Genomic DNA, 25,990 nt, shown 5'->3' with positions numbered 1-25,990 from the left:
TCAATTTCCATATTGGTTTTATGATTGTACTAATCTCCTGTATTAAGCATCCTATGTTAAAGATTTAAATGTAGAGTTTCCTCAAGGTATATGCCATTTACTGGATCTCCATTGTCATTTGCTATTAATTGAATTTGTAATTAAGCCACATTGGCGAATAAGCAGAATAATACAAAGTTTTCCAGCTATTGTTTTACGGGCAATTTTCCCCAAGGCATTTGTTTTCCCATTGATGATAAATGTGATTTCAGGATATGAAACCATATTAGAAATTCATCTCTTCATATGTTTTAGTTAACATCACAATGAATGTTATTATCAATATTGCCATGTAAATAGAGAATACATTATTGGTGTTTAGCGATTTGATATTTAAAGCATTTGAAACTTAATTTAAATTCAACAGATTAAATACAAATTGATTAGTACTGGATAACTGACTAGAAGTGCTGCCAATGTCAAACTAGATATTACAGCTTCATGATATATATTCTTTTGATAGCTCAAAGTGTTGTTTACAAGCCACCAAAAGCATTTGCTTCTGAGTTTATTTACAAATAAAGTAATTCGAGATGGAGTTCAAGGTTCAAAGTTCGAATTTAGTACTAACAAGTAAAAGCGTGCTAAGTTCGGCCGGGCCGAATCTTATATACCCTCCACCATGGATCGCATTTGTCGAGTTGTTTTCCCGGCATCTCTTCTTAGGCTAAAAAGGATATAAGAAAATAGTTGCTCTGCTATTAAAACGATATCAAGATATGGTCCGGTTCGGACCACAATTAAATTATATGTTGGAGACCTGTGTAAAATTTCAGCCAATTCGAATAAGAATTGCGCCCATTGGGGCTCACGAAGTAAAATAGAGAGAACGATTTATATGGGATCTGTATCGGGCTATAGACCGATTCAGAACATAATGAACACGTTTGTTGATGGTCATGAGAGGATCCGTCGTATAAAATTTCAGGCATATCGGATAATAATTGCGACCTCTAGGGGTCAAGAAGTCAAGATCCCAGATCGGTTTATATGGCAGCTATATCAGGTTATGAACCGATTTGAACCTTATTTGACACAGTTGTTGAAAGTAAAAATAAAATACGTCATGCAAAATTTCAGCCAAATCGGATAGGAAATGCGCCCTCTAGTAGCTCAAGAAGTCAAGTCCCCAGATCTGTTTATATGGCAGCTAAATCAGGTTATGGACCGATTTCAACCATACTTGGCACAGCTGTTGGATATCATGACGAAATACTTCGTGCAAAAACTCATTCATATCGGATAAGAATTGTGCCCTCTAGAGGCTCAAGAAGTCAAGACCCAAGATCGGTTTAGATGGCAGCTATATCAGGTTATGAACCGATTTGAACCATACTTGGCACAGTTGTTGGGTATCGAAACAAAACACGTCGTGCGAAATTCCATTCCAATCGGATAAGAATTGCGCACTCTAGAGGCTCAAGAAGTCAAGACCCAAGATCGGTTTATATGGCAGCTATATCAGGTTATAAACCGATTTGAACCATACTTGGCACAGTTGTTGGATATCATAACGAAACACGTCGTGCAAAATTTCATTCTGATCGGATAAGAATTGCGCACGCTAGAGGCTCAAGAAGTCAAGACCCAAGATCGGTTTATATGGCAGCTATATCAGGTTATGTACCGATTTGAACCATACTTGGCACAGTTGTTGGATATAATAACAAAACACGTCGTGAAAAATTTCATTTCAATCGGATAAGAATTGTGCACTCTAGAGGCTCAAGAAGTCAAGACCCAAGATCGGTTTATATGGCAGCTATATCAAAACATGGACCGATATGGTCCATTTACAATACCAACCGACCTACACTAATAAGAAGTATTTGTGCAAAATTTCAAGCGGCTAGCTTTACTCCTTCGGAAGTTAGCGTGCTTTCGACAGACAGACGGACGGACGGACGGACGGACAGACGGACGGACATGGCTATATCGACATAAAATGTCGCGACGATCAAGAATATATATACTTTATGGGGTCTCAGACGAATATTTCGAGTAGTTACAAACAGAATGACGAAATTAGTATACCCCCCATCTTATGGTGGAGGGTATAAAAATTGGATTCAAGTAAGTCCCGAATGTACAAAGGCCTCAAATGGGCATTATGGAAATTATTTACGATCATGGCAATATGGCACCCAAATGAAATGCAAATATGTTCAACCAGTAATAACTGCGGTTGACAAATTACAACATTATTGCGAACTACCCAAAATCTGACGAAACTATATATATGGGAACTATCAACATCTAAACCGATTTCGACCAAATTTCTGAAATATTGCAGAAGTCGTCAAGGAAAGCCTTGTGCAAAATTTTGGAGGGATTGGTAAATTAATACGCTTGCAGTGGCTCTAGAAGTAACAAGTAAAAGCGTGCTAGGTTCGGCCGGGCCGAATCTTTGAAACCCATCACCATGGATCCTGCTAAAAATATTTCCTATATATAAAAAGCAATTTGTGTATGTTTGTAGGGTTTTTATACCCTCCACCATAAGATGGGGGGTATACTAATTTAGTCATTCTGATTGTAACTACTCGAAATATTCGTCTGAGACCCCATAAAGTATATATATTCTTGATCGTCGTGAAATTTTATGTCGATCTAGCCATGTCCATCCGTCCGTCCGTCTGTCTGTCGAAAGCACGCTAACTTCCGAAGGAGTAAAGCTAGCCGCTTGAAATTTTGCAAAAATATTTCTTATTAGTGTAGGCCGTTTGGTATTGTAAATGGGCCATATCGGTCCATGTTTTGATATAGCTGTCATATAAACCGACCTTGGGTCTTGACTTCTTGAGCCTCTAGAGGGCGCAATTCTTATCCGATTTGAATGAATTTTGGCCCGACGTGTTTTGTTATGATATCCAATAACTGTGCCTAGTATGGTTCAAATCGGTTCATAACCTGATATAGCTGTCATATAAACCGATCTGGGATCTTGACTTCTTGAGCCTATAGAGGTCGCAATTATTATACGATTTGCCTGAAATATTGTACGACGGATTCTCTCATGACCGTCAACATACGTGTTTATTATGGTCTGAATCGGTCTATAGCCCGATACAGCTCCCATATAAATCGATCTCTCTATTTTACTTCTAGAGCCCCCAAAGGGCGCAATTCTTATTCGAATTGACTGACATTTTACACAGGTCTCCAACATATAATTTAATTGTGGTCCAAACCGGACCATATCTTGATATCGCTCTAATAGCAGAGCAAATCTTTTCTTATATCCTTTTTTGCCTAAGAAGAGATGCAGTGAAAAGAACTCGACAAATGCGATCCATGGTAGAGGGTATATAAGATTCGGCCCGGCCGAACTTAGCATGCTTTTTTTTTGTTTGTAAGTTTGTGTGTTCCTTATAGACTCAGAAACGGCTGAACCGATGGTGCACATATGGTGCATAATGATCCCTTGGTGACAAAAAGGCACTAAATTTTTTGATATCTGAAGGGGGGGCGGACCCTACCCCTTACCCTAATTTTCAGAAACGCCAGATCTCGGAAATGGGTGGTGCGACTTAAGCGAAATTTTGTGTGCTCTCATATAGTACCCTAAATCTGATATCCATTTGTCGGACCAAGTGCTAGGGGGACCACCCCAACCCCCAAAACACCCCTAAATCGGACATATTTACCGACCATGCCAATATGGGACTCAAATGAAAGGTATCTGCGAGTGGAATACGAATCTGATATCCAAATGTGGGACCACGTTTCCGGTGGTCCACCCCTACCCGAATACACCCCCCAAACAGGACTTATTTACTGACCGTGGGAATATGGGGCTTAAATAAAAGGTATTTAAGTGTAGAATTAGAATCTGATATCTAAATATGGGACCAAGTGTTTGGGGGGCCGCCTCTCCATAAAAACATTCGCCAAAGGGGACAAATTTACGACCATAGCCATATGGGGCTCAAATGAAAGGTCTTTGGGAGTTAAGCACGAATCTGATATCAATATTCGGGAATAGTTTCTATAGGGCCACCCCACTCCCACAACACAAATACGAAATAGTTGATAACTATTGCAATATGAGGCTCAAATGAAAGGGTTTTTAGAGTAGAATACGAATCCGATATATATTTTAAGGCCAACTCATTGAGTGGCCGCCCGTCTCCCAAAACACCCCCAAGCCTGTCATGTTTGCCGACTATGGAAATATGGGGCTCAAATTAAAGGCATTAGGAATCAGTCTAGGGGACGTCCCACCCCCATAACAACCCCCAAACAGGACGTATTTGCTCACCAAGACAATTTGGGTCTTAAAGAGAGTGCAACTAAATATTTATTACTTTTGTAATAAGAAGTTTAAATGAGTTTTTGAGGGCAATGGCAATATTGGGTTCAAATAAATCATATATGGATATATGAGAATAGAGCACATTGCTGATATACAATATTTTCCGGGCTTGGTGTTTGGGGAACCACCCCAATCCCCAAAACACCCCTAAATCGGTCATATTTACTGGCAATGTCAATGTGGAGCTTCAATGAAAGGTATTGTAGAGAAGAGCAAGAATTGATACCCACAGGCGCAGCGGAGCGGGCCCGGGTCAGCTAATACAAAATAAATTAAGTTGAAGGGCGTAATCCAGAAAAAAATAAAATTTCAAGTAACCGAACAAGGATGATCGAGTGAGCGGTTTATATGGGAGCTATATCAGGTTATAGACTGATTTGGGCCGTACTTAGCACATTTGTTGAAAGTCGTAACAGAACACCGCATGCAAAATCCAGCCAAATTGCACAAAAATTGCGCCTTGTAAGGACTCAAGAAGAAAAATCCATGAGGATTTCTTGCTATGTCCTTCGATAATACTTTTAATAATTCCTGGCTATAAAGTGATGCTGTGCGATGAACTTGACAAATGTCATTCCAGGTAGAGGTTATATAAGATGCTGCCCATACGAACTTAACCCACTTTTACTAGAAAAATTTTAATTTTTGTTTGTTTTCAAAACTAGGTAAAATTGATATGTACGTCATATACCAACCTATTTGCGAGCTATGGGCTCAGAACATCTTTGTACTAAAACAGCTTTATCCAATTCTACAAATATGTTCTATTTGACAGATTCCACTTTTATGTTTTTCAATCACTGTGTAATGAAAAATATTATTGGAAGTTGCCCTTTGATGTTATTACCGAACCACCTGCTAAAGGAAAAATAATTTCCTTAATGATGTCTTTGATCTTTGCTAAAATACCAATGACCTGTAGAAAAAATCCTCTTTTCGAAATTGGAAATTTTATGAAATATGGTTAAGTGGAACAGTTGTTAATTAAAATAAAAACTAAAGGGAAGGAAATTATTCCTCTGTTAAGAAGCTTACGAATTTATTGGTAAGTTTTCTACTCCACTTGGTGAATATATAATCTCCTTTCTAAGGGACGCTTAAATCAATCCAATATCTGGCGATGACATCTTTGAATGACATATTCAATTCATCATTTTAATTATATGCCCAGTTTTTGGGCTCCACTTATTAATTGTTTCCATTTAATATTCCAATTCATTTGCTGGAAAGTTGTATTTGTTTGTGAACTGCTGGGTTTTTAGTTATCGTTAGTTTGTTGATTTTCTTAACAGAAACAAAAGAAAGGCAAAAAAATAAAGAAGAAAAAACTTCCAAAACCAAGGCTCGTGTACACAACCTTAACAATAAATGACCAAAAATTTCCATTTAATTACATTTTAACAAGATTTAATCAAAGCACACCACAATGGCAAAAGGCTCTTTAATGGCCCACACAATACAGCCGCTGGCTGCAGGGTTGGTTTATTTGAAATTCAAATCTTGAATGGTGCCCTTGCAATGGCGACCACTGAATGATTGTTGCCAGGAGCATTGAAAAGAGAAACATCAAATGGTAATAAATAAGCAACAAAACGCAAAATAAAGGCAGAAATTAACATTTTCCATACACTGAAGAAAAATAAAGGAAAAGAGGAAAACTTTACTACCCACAGGTTTTCCTATAGGAAAACTGAAATTCAGCCTGGCTGAATAAGGTATTCCTATAGGAAAAATGAAATTCAGCCTGGCTGAATAAGGTATTCCTATAGGAAAACTGAAATTCAGCCTGGCTGAATAAGGTTTTCCTATAGGTAAACTGATATTCAGCCTGGCTGAATAAGGTTTTCCTATAGGAAAACTGAAATTCAGCCTGGCTGAATAAGGTTTTCCTATAGGAAAACTGAAATTCAGCCTGGCTGAATAAGGTTTTCCTATAGGAAAACTGAAATTCAGCCTGGCTGAATAAGGTTTTCCTATAGGAAAATTGAAATTCAGCCTGGCTGAATAAGGTTTTCCTATAGGAAAACTGAAATTCAGCCTGGCTGAATAATGTTTTCGTATAGGAAAACTGAAATTCAGCCTGGCTGAATAAGGTTTTCGTATAGGAAAACTGAAATTCAGCCTGGCTGAATAAGGTTTTCGTATAGGAAAACTGAAATTCAGCCTGGCTGAATAAGGTTTTCGTATAGGAAAACTGAAATTCAGCCTGGCTGAATAAGGTTTTCGTATAGGAAAACTGAAATTCAGCCTGGCTGAATAAGGTTTTCGTATAGGAAAACTGAAATTCAGCCTGGCTGAATAAGGTTTTCGTATAGGAAAACTGAAATTCAGCCTGGCTGAATAAGGTTTTCGTATAGGAAAACTGAAATTCAGCCTGGCTGAATAAGGTTTTCGTATAGGAAAACTGAAATTCAGCCTGGCTGAATAAGGTTTTCGTATAGGAAAACTGAAATTCAGCCTGGCTGAATAAGGTTTTCGTATAAGAAAACTGAAATTCAGCCTGGCTGAATAAGGTTTTCGTATAGGAAAACTGAAATTCAGCCTGGCTGAATAAGGTTTTCGTATAGGAAAACTGAAATTCAGCCTGGCTGAATAAGGTTTTCGTATAGGAAAACTGAAATTCAGCCTGGCTGAATAAGGTTTTCGTATAGGAAAACTGAAATTCAGCCTGGCTGAATAAACTTTTCTACCGGAAGTCAGTAAAACATTTTTTTCATTGTATATTTGTTAAAAATTTTCTGGTCAGAAAAGTAAATACCGTCTTTACAATTGAATATGTTTTGGGCTCCTGCTACACGGAAACTGTAATAACACGGAGACCACAGGCAAAAGTAAATAATACACAAGCTCGCGGCCACTAACACAACTACATTGAACAAAGCACAGCACACCACTCCACGATGAAGACAACCCACAAATATGATTGAATGAAACTAAAGGCAAAGATATGCCTTTGAACCAAATGTTGCCTTGTTAAGCCTTAAATGACGAATCTGAATTTATGGATGAATGGCAGGATTCCCGGTTTAGTTCTTTGTCTCCGCGAAGAGATGGAAATCCCGAATACAAATTAAATGCTCATTTGCGGGCAATAAAAGATGTCTCAATGCTTTTGCAAATGGCCAAATTAAATTATCTCTTGGTATTGAAATAAATTTTAACGGTTTAACTTTTTGCCTGTCCCAAATTCTTGGAAGCTTCTACCACCACCAACACATTTGGGCGCAAACGAATTTGGTTTTATCATTGACTCTTTGCAGTTGAGCATATTTTAAAATCTTTACCGCTTTTTGAGATATGAAATGGGCAATGAAATGACAAGGAAATTGGAGGAGGGGTTATGTATTGGCGCCTCAAAGGCAGAGATTTTTTAATTAAATTATCCGCTGAGATGTCCTGTCGAAGTTTTGCTTTAGAATGAATTTAAAATTTGTGGCTTTTTGAATGTGGGCTTGTGGTCACTAAGAGGGTTATTATGGCTTAGGGAATTTGGTATGATAACATTGCGTAGTGCTTTTTTGCAAACAACTCTCAAGAGAAAATCTATAAAATCTCTGGAGTCGAATAAAAGGTTGCACAGAATTTATTTCACATTTAAATATTTAAAAGCGTGCTAAGGTCGACCGGGGCGAATCTTAGAAAACCCTCCACCATGGATCGGATTTTCCGAATTCTTTGCCCGGTATCTCTTCTTGGGCAAACAAAGGAAAATGGATAAGAATTGTCTATGTAGTTGGAGCTATATCAAGTTATGGTCGGACCATAAATTATTGACCATAGTAGAAATCATTGTGTAAAATGTCACCCACTTCGGATAAGAATAGCGCCCTTTAGGGGTTCAAGAAAAAATCGAGAGATCGGTTTATATCAGTCTATAGGTCGATTGAGCCGCTGACAATTATGTTGATGATCTGGGGGAAAAGTGCAAAATCGGAAAAGAATTGCGCCCTCTAGAGGTTTAAGTTATGAAGCGATTTTCAACATACTTGGAATAGTTGTTGCGACACAAGCCTAAACACTTTACTCAAAATTTCAGGCAAATTGGGTAGGAGTTGCTCACTCTAGTGTCAAAAGAAATCAAGATCCCAGATCGGTTTATATGACAGTTATATCAAACCATGAACCGATATGGCCCATTTACAAAATTAACCGACCTTCAATAATAAGTAGTATTTGTGCAAAACCTCAAGCGTCTAGCTTTTCTCCTTCGAAAGTAAGCGTGCTTTCGACAGACAGACGGAAGGAGGGACGGACATGGCTAGATCGACTTAAAATGTCATAACGATCAAGAATATACCATAGCGGTGGCCACCGTAGCGCAGAGGTTAGTATGTCCGCCTTTGGCGCTGAATGGCCGGGTTCGAATCCTGGCAAGAACATCAGAAAACATTTTCAGCGGTGGTTATACCCTCCTAATGCTGGCAACATTTGTGAGGTACTGTACCATTTGGTTGTTGTTGTTGTTGTAGCAGTGTGTTTTACACCGAGACGGCAGCCCTTGCCGATGGAGGATTCCATCGGGTCAATCCGGTACGTACAACCGGCTGCCATGGGATTGCCACACCATTTGGTGTGGCAGCCGAGTGGAAACTTCTCCCCAAAAGAGGTGTGGCACTGCGAAACGCCTTTGGATCCCCTATCATTTAGCTTTAACTTGAATCGGACAGAGCTCATCGATATGTGAAAATTTTGTCCCTGTTCCTTGATGGAATGATGAAATTAGTATACCCCCCATCCTATGGTGGAGGGTATAAAAGCCATGATAATTTCTGGATCTCGATAACACCGCAGCTCTAACCTCAAATAGCATATTTTTATACCCGCCATCGAAGGATGGGTGCATATTTATTTCATCATTCCGTTTGCAACACATCGAAATTTCTATATCCGACCCCATAGAGCATATATATTCTTGATCAGCATAAAAATCTAAGACGATCAAGACGGTCTAGATTTGGATATAGACCGATCTCTCTGTTTTAGATTTTGGGGCCATAAAAAGCGCATTTATTGTCCGATGTCGCCGCAATTGGGGACAGTGTGTTGTGTTAGGCTTTTTCGACCCCCTTCTTCAGTTTCACTCAGATCGGTCCAGATTTCGATATAGCTGCCACATAGACCGATCTCCCTGTTTTAGATTTTGGGCCCATAAAAGGCGCATTTATTGTGCGATGTTCCCGAAATTTGGGACAGAGAATTAAGTTCAGCCCCTCCACATATTTCTGCAATTTGATCTAGATCGATCAAGATTTGCACATTGCTGCCATATAGCCCGATATCTCGATTTAAAGTCTTGGCCCCAAAAAAGGCGCATTTATAATATCTTTTAACTGAAATTTGACACATTGACTTATGTTAGGCTTTTCGACATCCATGTTGTATATGGTTCAGATCAGCAAGAATCCCATCACGCTCGTCTGCGGGTACCACTGCTTGCGCCGGGAAATTGGGCCGCACTTGGAGCATTTGACCGGCTGCTATAAAGTGAGCGGCTGCTGCGTTAATGATGTCTCGGAATTTCCTCTCGGCCACTAGCACATCCGAGGGGGGTAACAGTTCACTGAAGCGGCGATTGGTATACTCTCTGAAGCCAGCCCAATCGGCCTTCTTCTGATTGAGAAACGTCCGGCGCTCAGAATTATGAAGTCGGGTGGTCGGTCGATGGTGAGAATTATGGGGAGTTGGTCTGACCCCAAAGAGATGACGGCTTGCCAGGATACGTCACTCAGGGGATGCAATGAAAATGTCTGGCGAGCTGCTGCACCTCCTCGTAATCCTAGTGGGGGCATCCTCATTCACCATGTAAATCGTGGAGCTTTCAATCTGCTCTGCCAGAGCTATGTCACGCCGGTCGTTACCTAGGGGAGAACGTTACCCTCGAATCAGACGATTATGGCCAGATAGTAACCCACTTATGTCAGGGTTGTAAGCTTGGCCATTAATCGGGACAGCTTGTATAGCCCTATCTCGGCAGTACCGGACCCGACTGCTATTCCCATGCACTCCATGTAGGGGTCACTAGCGCCATGCGCAGGCGAGATGGGTCTATATTGCACGGAATGGTGTATCACGACGGCTAATCCCCCACCTCCACTCCTTGAGCGATCCTTACGTAGCACATTGTATCCGTGACAACTGTGCAAGCTGTAGGTGTTGGTCAGCTTTGTCTCCTGGATCGCTGCGACCAATATGCTCTTTCGACTTATGAAATCCACAATCTCAACGATCTTGCCACGGAGTCCGTTGCAGTTTAGTTGCAAAAACGATACACTTCCCGACACTGGCCTGGCAATATTTGGGCTGGGATGCTACCGTTGCGTAAATTGCCGTACAGGAGAGGTCGGGGGTCACATAGTCCGACGACAAGGACGCAGAAGGCTACGACGCTTGTGACCCACTGCTGGCTATGTTTGCACAGCACCTTGCGACATATAAAGGGTGATTTTTTTTGAGGTTAGGATTTTCATGCATTAGTATTTGACAGATCACGTGGGATTTCAGACATGGTGTCAAAGAGAAAGATGCTCAGTATGCTTTGACATTTCATCATGAATAGACTTACTAACGAGCAACGCTTGCAAATCATTGAATTTTATTACCAAAATCAGTGTTCGGTTCGAAATGTGTTCATTCACCGTTCAGCGATGAGGCTCATTTCTGGTTGAATGGCTACGTAAATAAGCAAAATTGCCGCATTTGGAGTGAAGAGCAACCAGAAGCCGTTCAAGAACTGCCCATGCATCCCGAAAAATGCACTGTTTGGTGTGGTTTGTACGCTGGTGGAATCATTGGACCGTATTTTTTCAAAGATGCTGTTGGACGCAAAGTTACGGTGAATGAACACATTTCGAACCGAACACTGATTTTGGTAATAAAATTCAATGATTTGCAAGCGTTGCTCATTAGTAAGTCTATTCATGATGAAATGTCAAAGCATACTGAGCATCTTTCTCTTTGACACCATGTCTCAAATCCCACGTGATCTGTCAAATACTAATGCATGAAAATCCTAACCTCAAAAAAATCACCCTTTACTTCTGTAGTGAAGTGAGGCCAGAGGATATCGGATATTTATCCACTCCATGCACCGGTTACACCTCACCGACACCGACCGATGATGGAGGCGGCTCTGGCAAACCGAACAGAACCAGGGTCCGGGGTTCTTTTCAATCCCGGCACGGACCAGAAGCGTGCGGAGTAGGCACTCCGGGATGTGCCTCTCCCATGACATGGCAGCCCTTGCCGATGAGAGTTTTATCGGGTCAATCTGGTGCGTACAACCGGCTGCCATGGGATTGCTTGGCTGGTCGTGTCGAATGCCTTCGATAGAGCCAGTGCCACGGAGAACGTCCTATCACATGGCCTGGGCTGATTGTAGCCACGGCAAATGTTTGCGGTCATGGCATGCAGCATTTGTTGTGCTATGCAGTCTTCGACATCCATGCTAAGGCTCGGCGAATGGAAATTCTGCAACGAGGTTCGGGGAATTAGTCCCTCAAGTGTCTTGGCTACTGGTAAGAGTAGGAAGATCGGTCTGTACCCCCCTTTTACACGGATCCTTTCCAGACTTCAGTAGCGTGATCACTCTGTCCATCTTCGGGACTACAAGAGTGGTCAAAGACAGGTTGATGCATTACAGTGCATGCGGTGTGATTATTGCATTGCAAATTCAAATTTGCAAATTTTGCCCATTAACATTCCATTAAGGAACAGGGGCAAACTTTTCACTTATCAATAAGTGCAGTCCGATTCAAGTTTAAGCTCAATGGTAAGGGGCATCCTTTTTAAAGCCAAGTCCGAACGGCATGCCATGGTGCGACACCTCTTTGGAGAGAGGTTGTACATGGCATAGTACCTCACAAATTTTACCAGCATTATAAGAGGAAAACCACCGCTGAAAATTTTCAGTGATGGTCTCACCAGGATTCGAACCCAGGCGTTCAGCGTCATAGGCGGACATGTTAACCTCTGCGCTGCGGTGGTTAATGCATTATAGTTGGCAAAATTCCCTCTGGGAATGAGACCATGAGCAAGAAAATCAAGTCATATGTGCTCCCGCTAGCGACAGGCAGAGCCGGTAAGACTGGAACCTAAGAGCCAGAGAGGGAACTGGGCGAAATCTCATTGTATAGTAGAAACTCCGTATGTGCCTTTACCAGCAGAAAACAGACACCTTACGTAAAGGGTCACCCCGGTTCATGGCCATGGGATTCAAATGGTGTCATTTAGTCTGCTATTAGCGACAGAGGAGGGCGACCGGCCAAGTGTGTGCGGAAAGTTATTACCCTAATTTATTTATATCATTGTTGCAATACGATTGAAAGCAACATCAAAATCATTGCTTGTGGTCCTTTATCTTACCTGCTTCAAAGATTTTTTCATTATAAAGATGGCTAAAACCAGTTTAATATTTTTAAACTTTGTTTATTTGGTGCTTATTTTATTTATTTTTTTTCCTACCTTCAATTTTACTCTTATAGAAACTTATTGCAATATATTTTATTTTAATTAGCACATAGTAGTTCTATTTAGTCATCTACAGCTAATGTAGTTATTCTTTTTTCAATTACAAAAAAATAACACATTTACATTTCGCAAGCATTAATTTCATTAATGGTTGTATAAATTTTGGAGTTCTTAATCTCTGGAAGAATATTCAAGAAGAATGTCTGTATAAAATTGTAATACAACACCGACTCCTCGGGAAAGTCTATGTTGAAGAGAAAGAAAAGTTCACAGCATAGTTGGGCTGCTTGGACCACCGAATTGCAGGGATATTGCAGACCCTCGAAGTAAACAGAGACTTCTTCAATTTCCCCACCCATTTCGCCAATGGCCAAAATCATAGGCGGGGTTGCTGTAGTGCGCATGCGCAACATACTCTCTATGCCAGTACGAGAGCCACGAACACAAATGCAGGAGTTTTGCGAGTCTTGTATGGAATAGCGTTTTTTGCGTTTAATGCCCATCTCATCGACTTTTGTCTGATGATTGGGAGGGAAAAGTTGATGAAGAACCCATAGCATGATCAGGTGTTTGGATTCTGTAAATAAATAGAAAACATAAAACAAGCTTGACTTTTTGTGAGATTTACTTAAGCAAAGCCTGAGCTTACCTGTGGAACATGTTCTATAGACCTGTAAATGCTTATAACCCACCGAACAAGTGCTGACTTTGGCAAATAACATTTTCTCCAATTTCGAGTAATTTGTATAAAAAACATCAGAAAATCTGGTGGCTGAGGGAAATTTAGCCACAAAATCCATACCCATCTGTAACAAGAACATGGTAAGGAATTATGTTAGAGTTTTTACATATTAACCTAGAAAACTCACATATTGCTCCGCATTGGTTTGCTTGTATTCAGGCCACTTTTCCAGAATATTAGTCAGAGTATCAATTGTATCGATGTCCTTTAGGCGGGCTGACTGTGTACGCTTCCAGAATTCCATGAAATCTTCCGAGCTTTGTATACCGCTACGCATATCTTGGATCATAGCATCGTCAAGTTCTTCAACAAATTCTTCCTCTGAAATTTCAATTAAATTTAAAGCAAATTAAATAAACTGAAATAATAAATAAAAAACAAGAGGGAGAGTGCTAAGTTCGGCGGGCCGAATCTTATATACCCTCCACCATGGATCGCTTTTGTTGAGTTCTATGCGCTATTTCTCTTCTTAGGCAAACAAAGAGTATTGAATAAGAACTGTTGTGCTATTGGAGCTATATCAAGTTGTAGTCCGATTCGGACCATAATTGAATTGAATGCTGAACATTGTAGAAGTCATTGGGTAATATTTCAGTTCATTCGGATAAAAATTGCGCCTTGTAGGGGCTGAAGAAGCAAAATCGGGAGATACGTTTATATGGGAGCTGTATCAAGCTATTGATCGATTCAGACCATATTAGACACGTATGTTGAAGGTCATGAGTGAATTCATTGTACAAAATTTCTGCAAAATCGGATGAGAATTGCGCCCGCTAGAGGCTCTAGAATTCAAAATCCCAGATCGGTTTATATGACAGCTATATCAGGTTGTGTACCGATTTGCGCCATACTTAGCACAGTTGTTGGAAGTCATAACAAAACACCTCATGCATAATCGGATGAGAATTACGCTCTATAGGCTCAAGTAGTCAAGCAAGATCCAAGATCGGTTTATATACCAGATTATGAACCGATTAACACAGTTGTTGGAAATGATACCAAAACACTACATGCAAAATTTCAGTCCAATCTGACAATAATTGCACCCTCTAGAGACTCAAGAAGTCAAGACCCAAGATCGGTTTATATGGCACCTATATCAAAATCGGATGAGAATTGCGCGCTCTATTAGCTCAAAAAGTCTAGATCCAAGACCGGTTTATATGACAGCTATACCAGATTATGAACCGATTTATATCATACTTAACACAGATGTCGGAAGTGATACCAAAACACTACGTGCGAAATTTCAGTCAAATCCGACGAAAATTTCGGCCTTTAGGGACTCAAGAAGTCAAAACCCAAGATTGGTTTATATGGCAGCTATATCAAAACATAGACCGATTTCTACCATACTTAGCGGAGTTGTTGGAAGTGATACCAAAACACTACGTGCAAAATTTCAGTCAAATCGGGAGAGAATTGCGCCCTCTAGAGGCTCAAGAAGTTAAGACCCAAGATCGGTTTATATGGCAGCTATATCAGGTTGTGTACTGATTTGCGCCACACTAATCTCAGTTGTTGGAAGTCATAACAAAACACCTCATGCAAAATTTCAGCAAAATCGGATGAGAATTACGCGCTCTATAGGCTCAAGAAGTCAAGCAAGATCCAAGATCGGTTTATATGACAGCTATACCAGATTATGAACCGATTAACACAGTTGTTGGAAATGATACCAAAACACAACATGCAAAATTTCAGTCCAATCTGACAATAATTACACCCTCTAGAGGCTCAAGAGGTTAAGACCCAAGATCGGTTTATATGGCAGCTATATCAGGTTGTGTACCGACTTGCGCCATACTTAGCACAGTTGTTGGTCATAACAAAACACCTCGTGCAAAATATCAGCAAAATCGGATGAGAATTGCTTGCTCTATTGGCTCAAGAAATCTAGATCCAAGATCGGTTTATATGGCAGTTATATAAGGTTGTGTACCGATTTGCGCCATACTTAGCACAGTTGTTGGAAGTGATACCAAAACACTTCGTGCAAAATTTCTACAAAATCTGATGAGAATTGCGCCTTCTTTTGGCTCAAGAAGTCAAGGCCCAAGATCGGTTTATATGACAGCTATATTAGGTTATGGACCGATTTGAACCATACTTGGCACAGTTGTTGGATATCATAACAGAACACGTTGTGCGAAATTTCATTTTAATCGGATTAGAATTGCGCCCTCTATAGGCTCAAGAAGTCAAGACCCAAGATCGGTTTATATGGCAGCTATATCAAAACATGGACCGATATGGCCCATTTACAATCCCAACCGACCAACAGATAGACGGACGGACATGGCTAGATCGACTTTATGGGATCTCAGATGCATATTTCAAGGTGTTACAAACAGAATGACGAAATTATTATACCCCCATCCTATGGTGGAGGGTATAAAATTATGCACAAAAAGTTATAACCGATTTTGAGTAAGAAACCAGTAAGGAAAAGCAAAATCCGGGCGGTGCCGACTTTATAATACCCCACACCTACCCTTTAGGTACAAATTGGCTATGTCTATGTCTAATTCTGAATCAATTTTGATGGACCTCGCCGGATGTTCTCAGATGGGTTACCAAACAATCCGTATCACATTTCGAGTAAATATGTAAATTATAAACTGTATTAACTACGGCTCACAAATGACAACATTATTGCAAATTATCTAAAATTTGATAATGTGGTACTCGTCGAGAAAAGCGTTGTGCCAAATTTTTGGCAAGATTAGTCAAAAAATGCTCTTGTAGTGGCTCTAGAAGTGAAAATAGGGCGATATCTATATATATGACAGCTATATCTAAATCTGAACCGATTTCTATAAAATGCATCCACAATTTCGAGAAGCAAGAGAAAGTCCTTGCTGTCATATTTCGAGAGAATCGATTAACAAATGACCATTTGATTGCAATTTTACTGCAAATCAGACGAAAATATATATATGAGAGCTATGTCTAAATCTGAACCGATTTCGAGCACACTTATGGACATTGTGGAAGTCGTCGTGGAAAGCTTTGTACAAAATTTTGGGAAGATTGGTCAATAAATGCGCTTGCAGTGGCTCTAGGAGTAAAAATCGGGCGATATTTATATATGAGAGCTATATCTAAATCTGAACCAATTTCCATGAAATTAGCCAATAATGTCGAAAGTCATTAGAAAATCCTTCCTGCCAAATTTCGAGAGAATCGGGTAACAAATGACAATTTTATTGCATTATTACTTCAAATCGGACAAATATATATATGGGAGCTATATCCAAATCTGAACCGATTTCTATGAAATTCACCCCAAATATCGGGAGTAATGAGAAAACCTTTCCTGGCAAATTTCGAGAAAATCGGTTAATAAATGATTATTTTATTGCACTATTACTACAAATCGGACGAACATATATATGGGAGCTATATGCAAATCTGAACCGATTTTTTCCAATTTCAATGAGATTCGTCTCTAGGCCGAAAAACGTGCCCATACAAAATTTGAAGACGATGGGATGAAAATTGCAACATTTAGTTTGTACACAAATTAACATGGACAGAAGGACAGACTGACGGACGGACAGATAGACGAATATGGCTAAATCGAATCAGAAAGTGATTCTGAGTCGAACGGTATGCTTATCAATGGGTCTATCTCTCTTCCTTTTGGGTGTTACAAACAAATTCACTAAGTTGTAATAACTTGTACCACAGTAGTGGTGTAGGGTATAAACATAGCTAGATAGACGGACGAATGAATTCTTTGCCTTGCAAATCAAGAACAAATAAAATATGTGACCCTACTATCCAGTGAAGTGGGTGCTTTACTTACTTATCCTCCCCGAACCAGGAGAGTTGGGATTGGAGGCCGATGGCATTATCTCTGCATCTCTTTTGAATTTTTTATAGACCCTCTTCATGTTGGCTATTTTATTGTACAGTCTTCCACGTTTGCTGGTGCGATAGAATTCCTCTCTTTCGGTGGGGAACATTTCCACAATTTGATTTTCCAAATTGTTGCTCTCCGAGAGGGAAAGTGTACAGCCATTGGCATCTATATAACGGGCAATGACATTAATCAGAGCTGTACGATGCTCTTCTCGCAGGATCTTATGTTTCTCATAGTAGTTCATAATGACTTGGCCACCGCTGGTTTCGTTTAAAATTCGACTCAGGCTATAGCGAACATGCGCCGGATTTTGTTGGGTGGGCAGGGTAACACGCACCGCATCTAAAGGCATCGGAGGAGGTGTTAAAATGATGCTGTTCGCCAAATTTTGGGCGAATGTACTGGTCGGTACAGTTGCGGCCGCACTGGAAAATATGCCGGAAGGTGCACTGGAAGGCATGCTAGAAGGTACACTGGAAGGCACACTGGCAGCATGTGAAGCCCGCGGCAGCGGGGCCATAGAATGACTGGAACGACCCAGTGTTCGATAAGACTTAATCTGCACAGGTGAGGATATGTTAAATGACCTCGATGTGGGCTCCATAAGTTCGAGCAAATCATCCTCTAGGGCATCATTGCTCTCGTTGGCCACATAGATTTCTGTGACTTGTGGTGAATCGTTGCTACTATTATCTATGATCAAGGGAATATCTTTGATATTCAATTCTGTCTTGGGCTCAACTTCCTGCTCTGGCTTGTCTGTTGCACTGGTTTTGATGCAATTGCTGCTGCTGCTGTTGCTGTTGCTGTTTGAAGGGAAGTCTTCCAACAGTATTTGCTGTTTCCATATTGCCAGGCGATGCTCAAACAGTGCCTGATCACCGACTGGTGAGTTTAGAAAAATTTTGTCAATATGTTTGCCTTGTATAATACGAAGGATTTTCATTGTGATTTTTTGTTCTACGAATATGTCGTAATATTGTTCCAATTGCCAATCGGTTAGGAGTTTTTTTAACTCCTCATTGGAGCTGTCAATATTGTTATCCATGAGCTGAAATAAAGGAAATCGTTTAAAGATTATTTTATTTGGATGAAATGTTTCAGTTCAAAACATTTAAATTATATATTTTAAAATACACCAACATTTCAGTGGTATGTTTTTTTTTTCACTTAAACCCCTTATTGCAAAAGTCGGCAAATATTTCCGGTTTATGCTATGGACCCTAAAAACTATCAATATCCACTCCCTTTAAGACCCAAAATTGTCATGGTGAGCAAACATGTCCTATTTGGGCGTTGTGATGGGGGTGGCACGTCCCCTAGGCAATTGGTCCCGAATGTTCATATCAGATTCGTGTTCTACTCTTAAATGCTTCTTATTACAGTCCCATATTGGAATAGTCAGCATATACATCCTATATGGGTTATGGGGGGTGGGGTCGCCCCACACACACTTTTTCCAAATATTGATATCAGATTCGTGTTTTACTCCCAAAGGCCTTTTATTTGAGCCCCATATTGCTATTGTCGTAAATTTGTCCTCTTTGGGTGTTGTTTTTGGAAGGGTCCCACATTTGGATATCAGATTCGTATTCTACACTCAAATACCTTTTATTTAAGCCCCATATTGCCATGGTCAGTAAATAAGTCCTGTTTGGGGAGGGGGGTGTTTTTGGGAAGGGGTGGACCCCCAGAAACTTGCTCCCACATTTGGATATTAGATTCGTATTCTACTCGCAAATACCTTTCATTTGAGTTCCATATTGCCATGGTCGGTAAATATGTCCGTTTCAGGGGTGCTTTGGGGTTGGGGTGGTACTCCAAACACTTAGTCCGACAATTGGACAGCAGATACGTTTTCTACTCTTAAATACCTTTCATTTGAGTCCCATATTGTCATGATTGGTCTATATATAAATTTGGTAGGTTTTGGGGGTGGGGCTGCCCACCTAGGTACCCCATTCGAAATTTGGATACCAAATTTTTATTTTTAGATTATGATAGGAGAGCACCCAAAATTTCGCTTAAATCGCACCAAATATCACCGTGATCTGGCGTTTCTGAAAATTAGGTTAAGGGGGTGACGTGACGTATATGGTTCAGATTTGTTTATTTTTAGATATAGCTTCTAAAAAGACCAATATTTTGTTATACACAATTGAACAATGTCTTCTAATTATTAGTATTTGGTCCAAACATATTTCGATATAACTGCTATGGGGCATAAGGTATGAGTTTTGCACCGGATTTTGACGAAAAGTGGTTTACATATATATCTGAGGTGGTGGGTATCCAAAGTTTGGACCGGCCGAACTTAACGCCTTTTACTTGTTTTTATTCGCTTGAAACATTGCCATCTCTGGAGGTACTTTTGACATATCCCATGTTGGATTTTGCAGTTCTCATTTACATCACATTCATTGGTATGTATGTTTTCATTATGAAATTCATACAGCTCATTATTGTAACGCTTTCTAATTATAAATTTGGCAACAATGCCCTTCACGTACCTATCTGTTAGTTGTCTTAAAATATGTTAAGTTTCTTGTTGAGTTAATATCGACAACTTCAACCGTCCGCATAGAATTTTTTTTATTCGCTTGAAACATTGCCATCTCTGGAGGGACTTTACATACTTCTAACATATCCCATGTCGGATTTAGCCGTTTCCATTTACCTCGCATTCATTGCTATGTACATATGCACGATTGCTATTCTTTTCGCTCCCTTTATTGACTTCAATTTTAAAAATAAATTGCAATTATTTTCATTTAATTGCATTGTTAAAACAAAAACAAACAACGAATAACAATTAAATTTAATTAAGCAAGTATTCGATGCTCTTACACTCTTTTGGCAAGGGGCTCTCAGTAGCAACGTAGCAGTGGTGAAAATGTGTCAATTGAATGTTTGTAAATACACCACTCAATACCCAACGAATAATTGTAGGTACATTAAAAAGAGAAACAACTTTGACGATATTTATCAAGTCAGAGTATCTACTGTATACAAGATTTGATAACAAGAAAATTTTCAATAAAAAAAGTAGAAGAAAGATATTTATAGTTGTTATTGTTTAAGTCTAAAGAAATTGTATTGGTGGAGTTTTGTTTGTTGTTTCTCTGGAAAGAATAAAGCAACGACAATGCATTGAGATTTATCAAAACTTCAACACGAAATATGTGTTATGCTGGGTTGCCAATCAGAGAGGTGTTATTAAAGAGTAAAGTACAGACAGAATTAAACTCTGTCTCCACACTTGATAGGAAAGCGGAAGGGAAAATAATCTATGGAAAGGTTTTGAAGCGGTTGTTGTTATAAAGGGTGATTTTTTTGAGGTTAGGATTTGCATGCATTAGTATTTGACAGATCACGTGGGATTTCAGACATGGTGTCAAAGAGAAAGATGCTCAGTATGCTTTGACATTTCATCATGAATAGACTTACTAACGAGCAACGCTTGCAAATCATTGAATTTTATTACCAAAATCAGTGTTCGGTTCGAAATGTGTTCATTCACCGTAACGTTGCGTCCAACAGCATCTTTGAAAAAATACGGTCCAATGATTCCACCAGCGTACAAACCACACCAAACAGTGCATTTTTCGGGATGCATGGGCAGTTCTTGAACGGCTTCTGGTTGCTCTTCACTCCAAATGCGGCAATTTTGCTTATTTACGTAGCCATTCAACCAGAAATGAGCCTCATCGCTGAACAAAATTTGTCAAAATTTGAACACATTTCGAACCGAACACTGATTTTGGTAATAAAATTCAATGATTTGCAAGCGTTGCTCGTTAGTAAGTCTATTCATGATGAAATGTCAAAGCATACTGAGCATCTTTCTCTTTGACACCATGTCTGAAATGCCACGTGATCTGTCAAATACTAATGCATGAAAATCCTAACCTCAAAAAAATCACCCTTTAGTTGTTTTCATTGATAGCAACTGAAAGAAGTTAAAGCGTGCAAAGTTCGGCCGAGCCGAATCTTGGGAACCCACTACAATGGATTCTTTTTTTGTGCTATTGGTTAGTTGGTGAAGGCAATTGACTCACATACTGCCAGGGTATCCAGTTAATAAATTAAGATCCATAAAATAGGGTATACAATTACTTGGTCAATGTTCATGTATAAATTTAAATTGCAGGGTATCGATCGATTGATTTATATCCACGAATAAGACCACGCGAATAGACTGTTATGTGTAACTGTACTGTATATAATAGATCAACTTTCACACTTTTAAAAAAGACTACATCAAACTATAGCCTCTCGGCCAGTAAAACAAAGATGATCGAAAGACCGGTTTATATGGGAGCTATATCAGGTTATAGACTGATTTGAACACAGTTTTTGGAAGTCATAACAGAAAACTACATGCAAAATTTTAGCCAAATCGGACAAAAATTGCGGCTTGTAAAGTCTCAACAAGTCAAATCGGAAGATCGGTTTATATATATACTGGTTATAGACTGATTTGGACCGTTCTAGGTACATTTGTTGGAAGTTATAACGGAACACCACATGCGAAATTTCAACAAAATCAGACAAAAGTTTCGGCTTGGAAGAGCTCGAGAAGTCAAATCGTGAAATCAGTTTATATGGGAGCTATATCAGGTTATAGATCGATTTGGACCGTATATGGCAAATCGATAGTATGTTTCCTTCCAAAACAACCTACATAATCTATGAAAATTTCAAGATAATCGGTTCAGCCGTTTTTGAGTCTATACGGAACAAACAAACAAATCGACAAACAAACAAACACAAATTGAATTTTATATATAAGTGGGGTCTTAGACGAATATTACGAGGTGTTACAAACGGAATGACCAGATTTGTATACCCTCATCCAATGGTGGTGGAATAGGTACATATGGAAAACTAATATATTTATACCCTCTAATGTTCACATCAAATTCCACTCTATAGATATACAACCCTCATATAAACCGATCCAATTTGATTTCTAAATCCTCAGCATCCGATTTGGCTGAAATTTAGCAATCCTGCCTGATAATCCGACTTTTTCTTAACATTCTTTAGAAAACAAAGAAGTGGAGCCCACCGTGTCGCAGAATGTAACATGTTCACCTATGACGCCGAACGCCTAAGCTCAAATTCCAGCGAGATCCTCAGAAAAAACATTTCTGCGGCGGTTATTCCCTTACTAGTGCTGGCAGCATTTGAGAGGTAAAGTCGTTTAAATAAATTATTTTCATAAGTTTTTTGCAATAATCGATAATCTAGTACACACTGCATCCGTTCAAAAGTTACTAAATTATTTCCAGGATTTAACGATTTGGTACCACTGTTTGATGGTTGTTCATAAACCCCATGCCTCTTTTATTACCTTTCAGTATCTACTCTAAAAGCTATCTGCGTGTTGTCTTCCAAACAGCACCAACGACAGCAGCAAGTTATCGAATGAGTCGCTAAATTCCAATTTATTTTTTTTTTTTTTATATTTTTTCCCCACTACAATCTAAATGTATAATCGATAATTACAGACACACTCATATGTACTCAGCTCACCTCTCGCTTGCCCGCATACGCCCTAAAACATTAATCAATTCTGTTGGTTTGATGCAATTAAATTCATGTGCTTGGTCGGTTGATTGGTCGACATTCGTTGGTTGTTGATAGAACAACAAAAACAGCAGCAAGCAAAGCAAAGTAATTAAATTAAATTAATCACCAGCCATGCACACAGCCAAGCAAGCCGGTCCGTCAGCCAGCCAAGCAAGCAGACATAGCCTCCACCAAACAGCCGGCATTGGGAGAGTTTATGAGTGCGCTCTCACAGTGTAAAACATTTGAGGCAATTTCACCACTCTATGAATAAGAAAGAAAAAATCAAAAACCCTCCGCGCTCATCTCTATTACCCTGCCTTTTTAACGCATCGAAAAAATAAATTAAAACCACACATATGTACACACACACAAGAGGTTCACCATTTATTTTGCTGCATGTACGAATGAATGCCGCATAAGAAAACTAAAAGCAAACAAAACACAAAAAGGCAGCTAACAACCAATGTTGTTGCTGCTGTTGTTGGTCTTTCAATGGATACACACAGAAAACAACAACTCAGACCCAACAAAAAGCACATGATGAAATTTTTAGTTATTTTTCACGGATATTTAATTGTTTTTGTTTTCACATCAAATACAATACATTCATAACATACCTTTAACAATTTATTTATAAATCTCTTGTAAATAGTATGGTGTTAAGTTGCCTATTTTATTTAATTCCAAAGTAATTAAATTTTTGCTTGACTCAACCATAAACAAAAACAGTTTCAACCGCGTCGTCACGATTTCAGATCTCCCAACAAACTGACTAAACATTTCATTGAACTCAACTCAATGAACCAATGTGTGCCAAGAGCTGTGTACGCTCTTTTTCCTCTCTCTCGCTCTCACTCTCTCTCTCTGGCAATTGTGGTGTATTGTAAAGTCACCACTATTATTTTTGATGTGCATTATTGAAAGCCAGAGGTGGAAATTTTACCGCCAGCGAAACGTGTAAATGGGTAACAACAAAGAGCGAAGCAGGCAAGAAGACAGACAGGCAGGCACTTGCGTGTGTGCGGCTGCCTTTGCAACAACAATAAAACTCGTTGATGTACAGATTAATTGAAAATGGATAACAAAAAAACCCTACCAGCCTCTGCACCATGGGATGAGTTAGGCAAAAATAACGACGTTGAAAAAAAATTATTAAAACAAAAATCTATAGGTATATACAACAAGTAAGAGCGTGGTAAGTTCGGCCGGGCTGAATCTTATATCCCCTTCACCATGGATCGTATTTGTTGAGTTCTTTGCGCGGTATCTCTTTTTAGGCAAACAAAGAATAATGAATAAAAACTGTTATGTTATTGATGCTATACCAATTTATAGTCGTATTCGGACCATAAATGAGTTGAATACTGATCATTCTAGAAGTCATTGTCTAATATTTAAGTTCATTCGGATAAGAATTGCGCCTTGTAGGGGCTCAAGAAGCAAAATCGGGAAATCGGTTTATATAGGAGCTGTATTAAGCTATAGATCGATTCAGACCATATTGTACACTAATGGAAGTGGATTTCATCATCACAATATTTTCACTAGGTCATCCTTCTTATTCCCACCACCGAAGTATGGGGTATATTCATTTTGTCATTCCGCTTGCAACACATCGAAATATTCATTTCCGACCCTATAAAGTATATATATTCTTGATCATCGTAAAAATCTAAGACGATCTAGACATGTCCGTCCGTCTTTCTGTTGATATCACGCTGCAGTCTTCAAAAATAGAGATATTGAGCTGAAACTTTGCACAGATTCTTTTTTGCCCATAAGCAGGTTAAGTTCGAAGATGGGCTATATCGGACTATATCTTCATATAGGCCCCATTTAGACCGATCCGCCGATTTAGGGTCTTAGGCTCATAAAAGCCTCACTTATTATATGATTTGCTGAGCCCTTCGATATTCTTCTTCAATTTGGTCGAGATCGGTCGAGATCGGTCGAGATTCGGATATAGCTGCCATTAGACCGATCTCTCTCGATTTAAGGTTTTGGGCCCATAAAAGGTGCATTTATTGTTCGATTTCGTCGAAATTTGGGACAGTGAGTTGTGCTACGCCCTTCAAAATTCTTCTTCAATTCGGTTCAGATTGGTTCTGATTTGGATATAGGTACCATATAGACCGATCCGCTGATTTAGGGTCTTTGGATCATAAAAGCCACATTTGTTATCCGATTTTGTTGAAATTTAGACAGTGAGTTGTGGCGCTTCTATATCCCTCGTAAATTTGGCCCAGATCGGTTTAGATTTGGATATAGCTATCATATAGACCGATCCGCCGATTTAGCGTCTTAGGCTCATAAAAGGCACATTTATTATCCGATTTTGCCAAAATTTGGGACAGTGTGTTGTATTAGGCCCTTCAATACCCTTCTTCAATTTGGCTCAGATCGGTCCAGATTTGGATATAGCTGCCATATAGACCGATCTCTCGATTTAAAGTTTTGGGCCCATAAAAGGCGCATTTATAGTCGGATATCGTAGAAATTTGGGACAGTGAGTTGTGTTAGGCTCTTCGACATCCTCCTTTATTTTGACTCAGATCAGTCTAGATTAGAATATAGCTGCCATATAGACCGATCCTCCGATTTAGGGTCTTAGGCCCATAAAAGCCACATTTATTATCCGATTTTGCCAAAATTTGTAAAAGTGAGTTGTGTTAGGCCCTTCGATATCCTTCTTCAATTTGGCGCAGAGCGGTCCAGATTTGGATATACCTACCATGTAGACCGATCGCTCGATATAAGGTTTTGGGCCCATAAAAAGCGAATTTATTGTCCGATGTCGCCGATATTTTGGACAGTAAGTCAAAAAAAGCCCCTCGACATACTTTTGTAATATGACTTAGATCGGTCCAGATTTGGATAAAGCTGCCATATAGACCGATTTCTCGATTTAAGGTTTTGGGCTCATAAAAGGCGAATTTATTGTACGATTTCGCCGAAATTTGGGACAGTGAGTTGCGTTAGGCTC

The 25,990-nt window shown here is 39.5% G+C and overlaps 1 protein-coding gene across 1 annotated transcript; it reads right to left on the bottom strand.

Moving 5' to 3' along the window:
• Window positions 1-12,871: 12,871 nt before the first annotated feature.
• Window positions 12,872-18,477, bottom strand: LOC106093189 (uncharacterized). Its single transcript, XM_059369355.1, has 4 exons — window positions 17,374-18,477; window positions 13,690-13,883; window positions 13,470-13,626; window positions 12,872-13,397 (listed from the first exon to the last, which is right to left on the bottom strand). Exons 1-4 carry the CDS (start codon window positions 18,374-18,376, stop codon window positions 12,940-12,942), a joined length of 1,812 nt encoding a protein of 603 aa, XP_059225338.1. The 5' UTR covers window positions 18,377-18,477; the 3' UTR covers window positions 12,872-12,939.
• Between the last annotated feature and the right edge of the window lie 7,513 nt (window positions 18,478-25,990).

Source organism: Stomoxys calcitrans, chromosome 5 (genome assembly GCF_963082655.1).
Source record: "Stomoxys calcitrans chromosome 5, idStoCalc2.1, whole genome shotgun sequence".
Classification (NCBI taxonomy): Eukaryota; Metazoa; Arthropoda; class Insecta; order Diptera; family Muscidae; genus Stomoxys; species Stomoxys calcitrans.
Note: the sequence above shows the minus strand (reverse complement) of the source record. Positions and strands in the feature narration are given on the sequence as shown.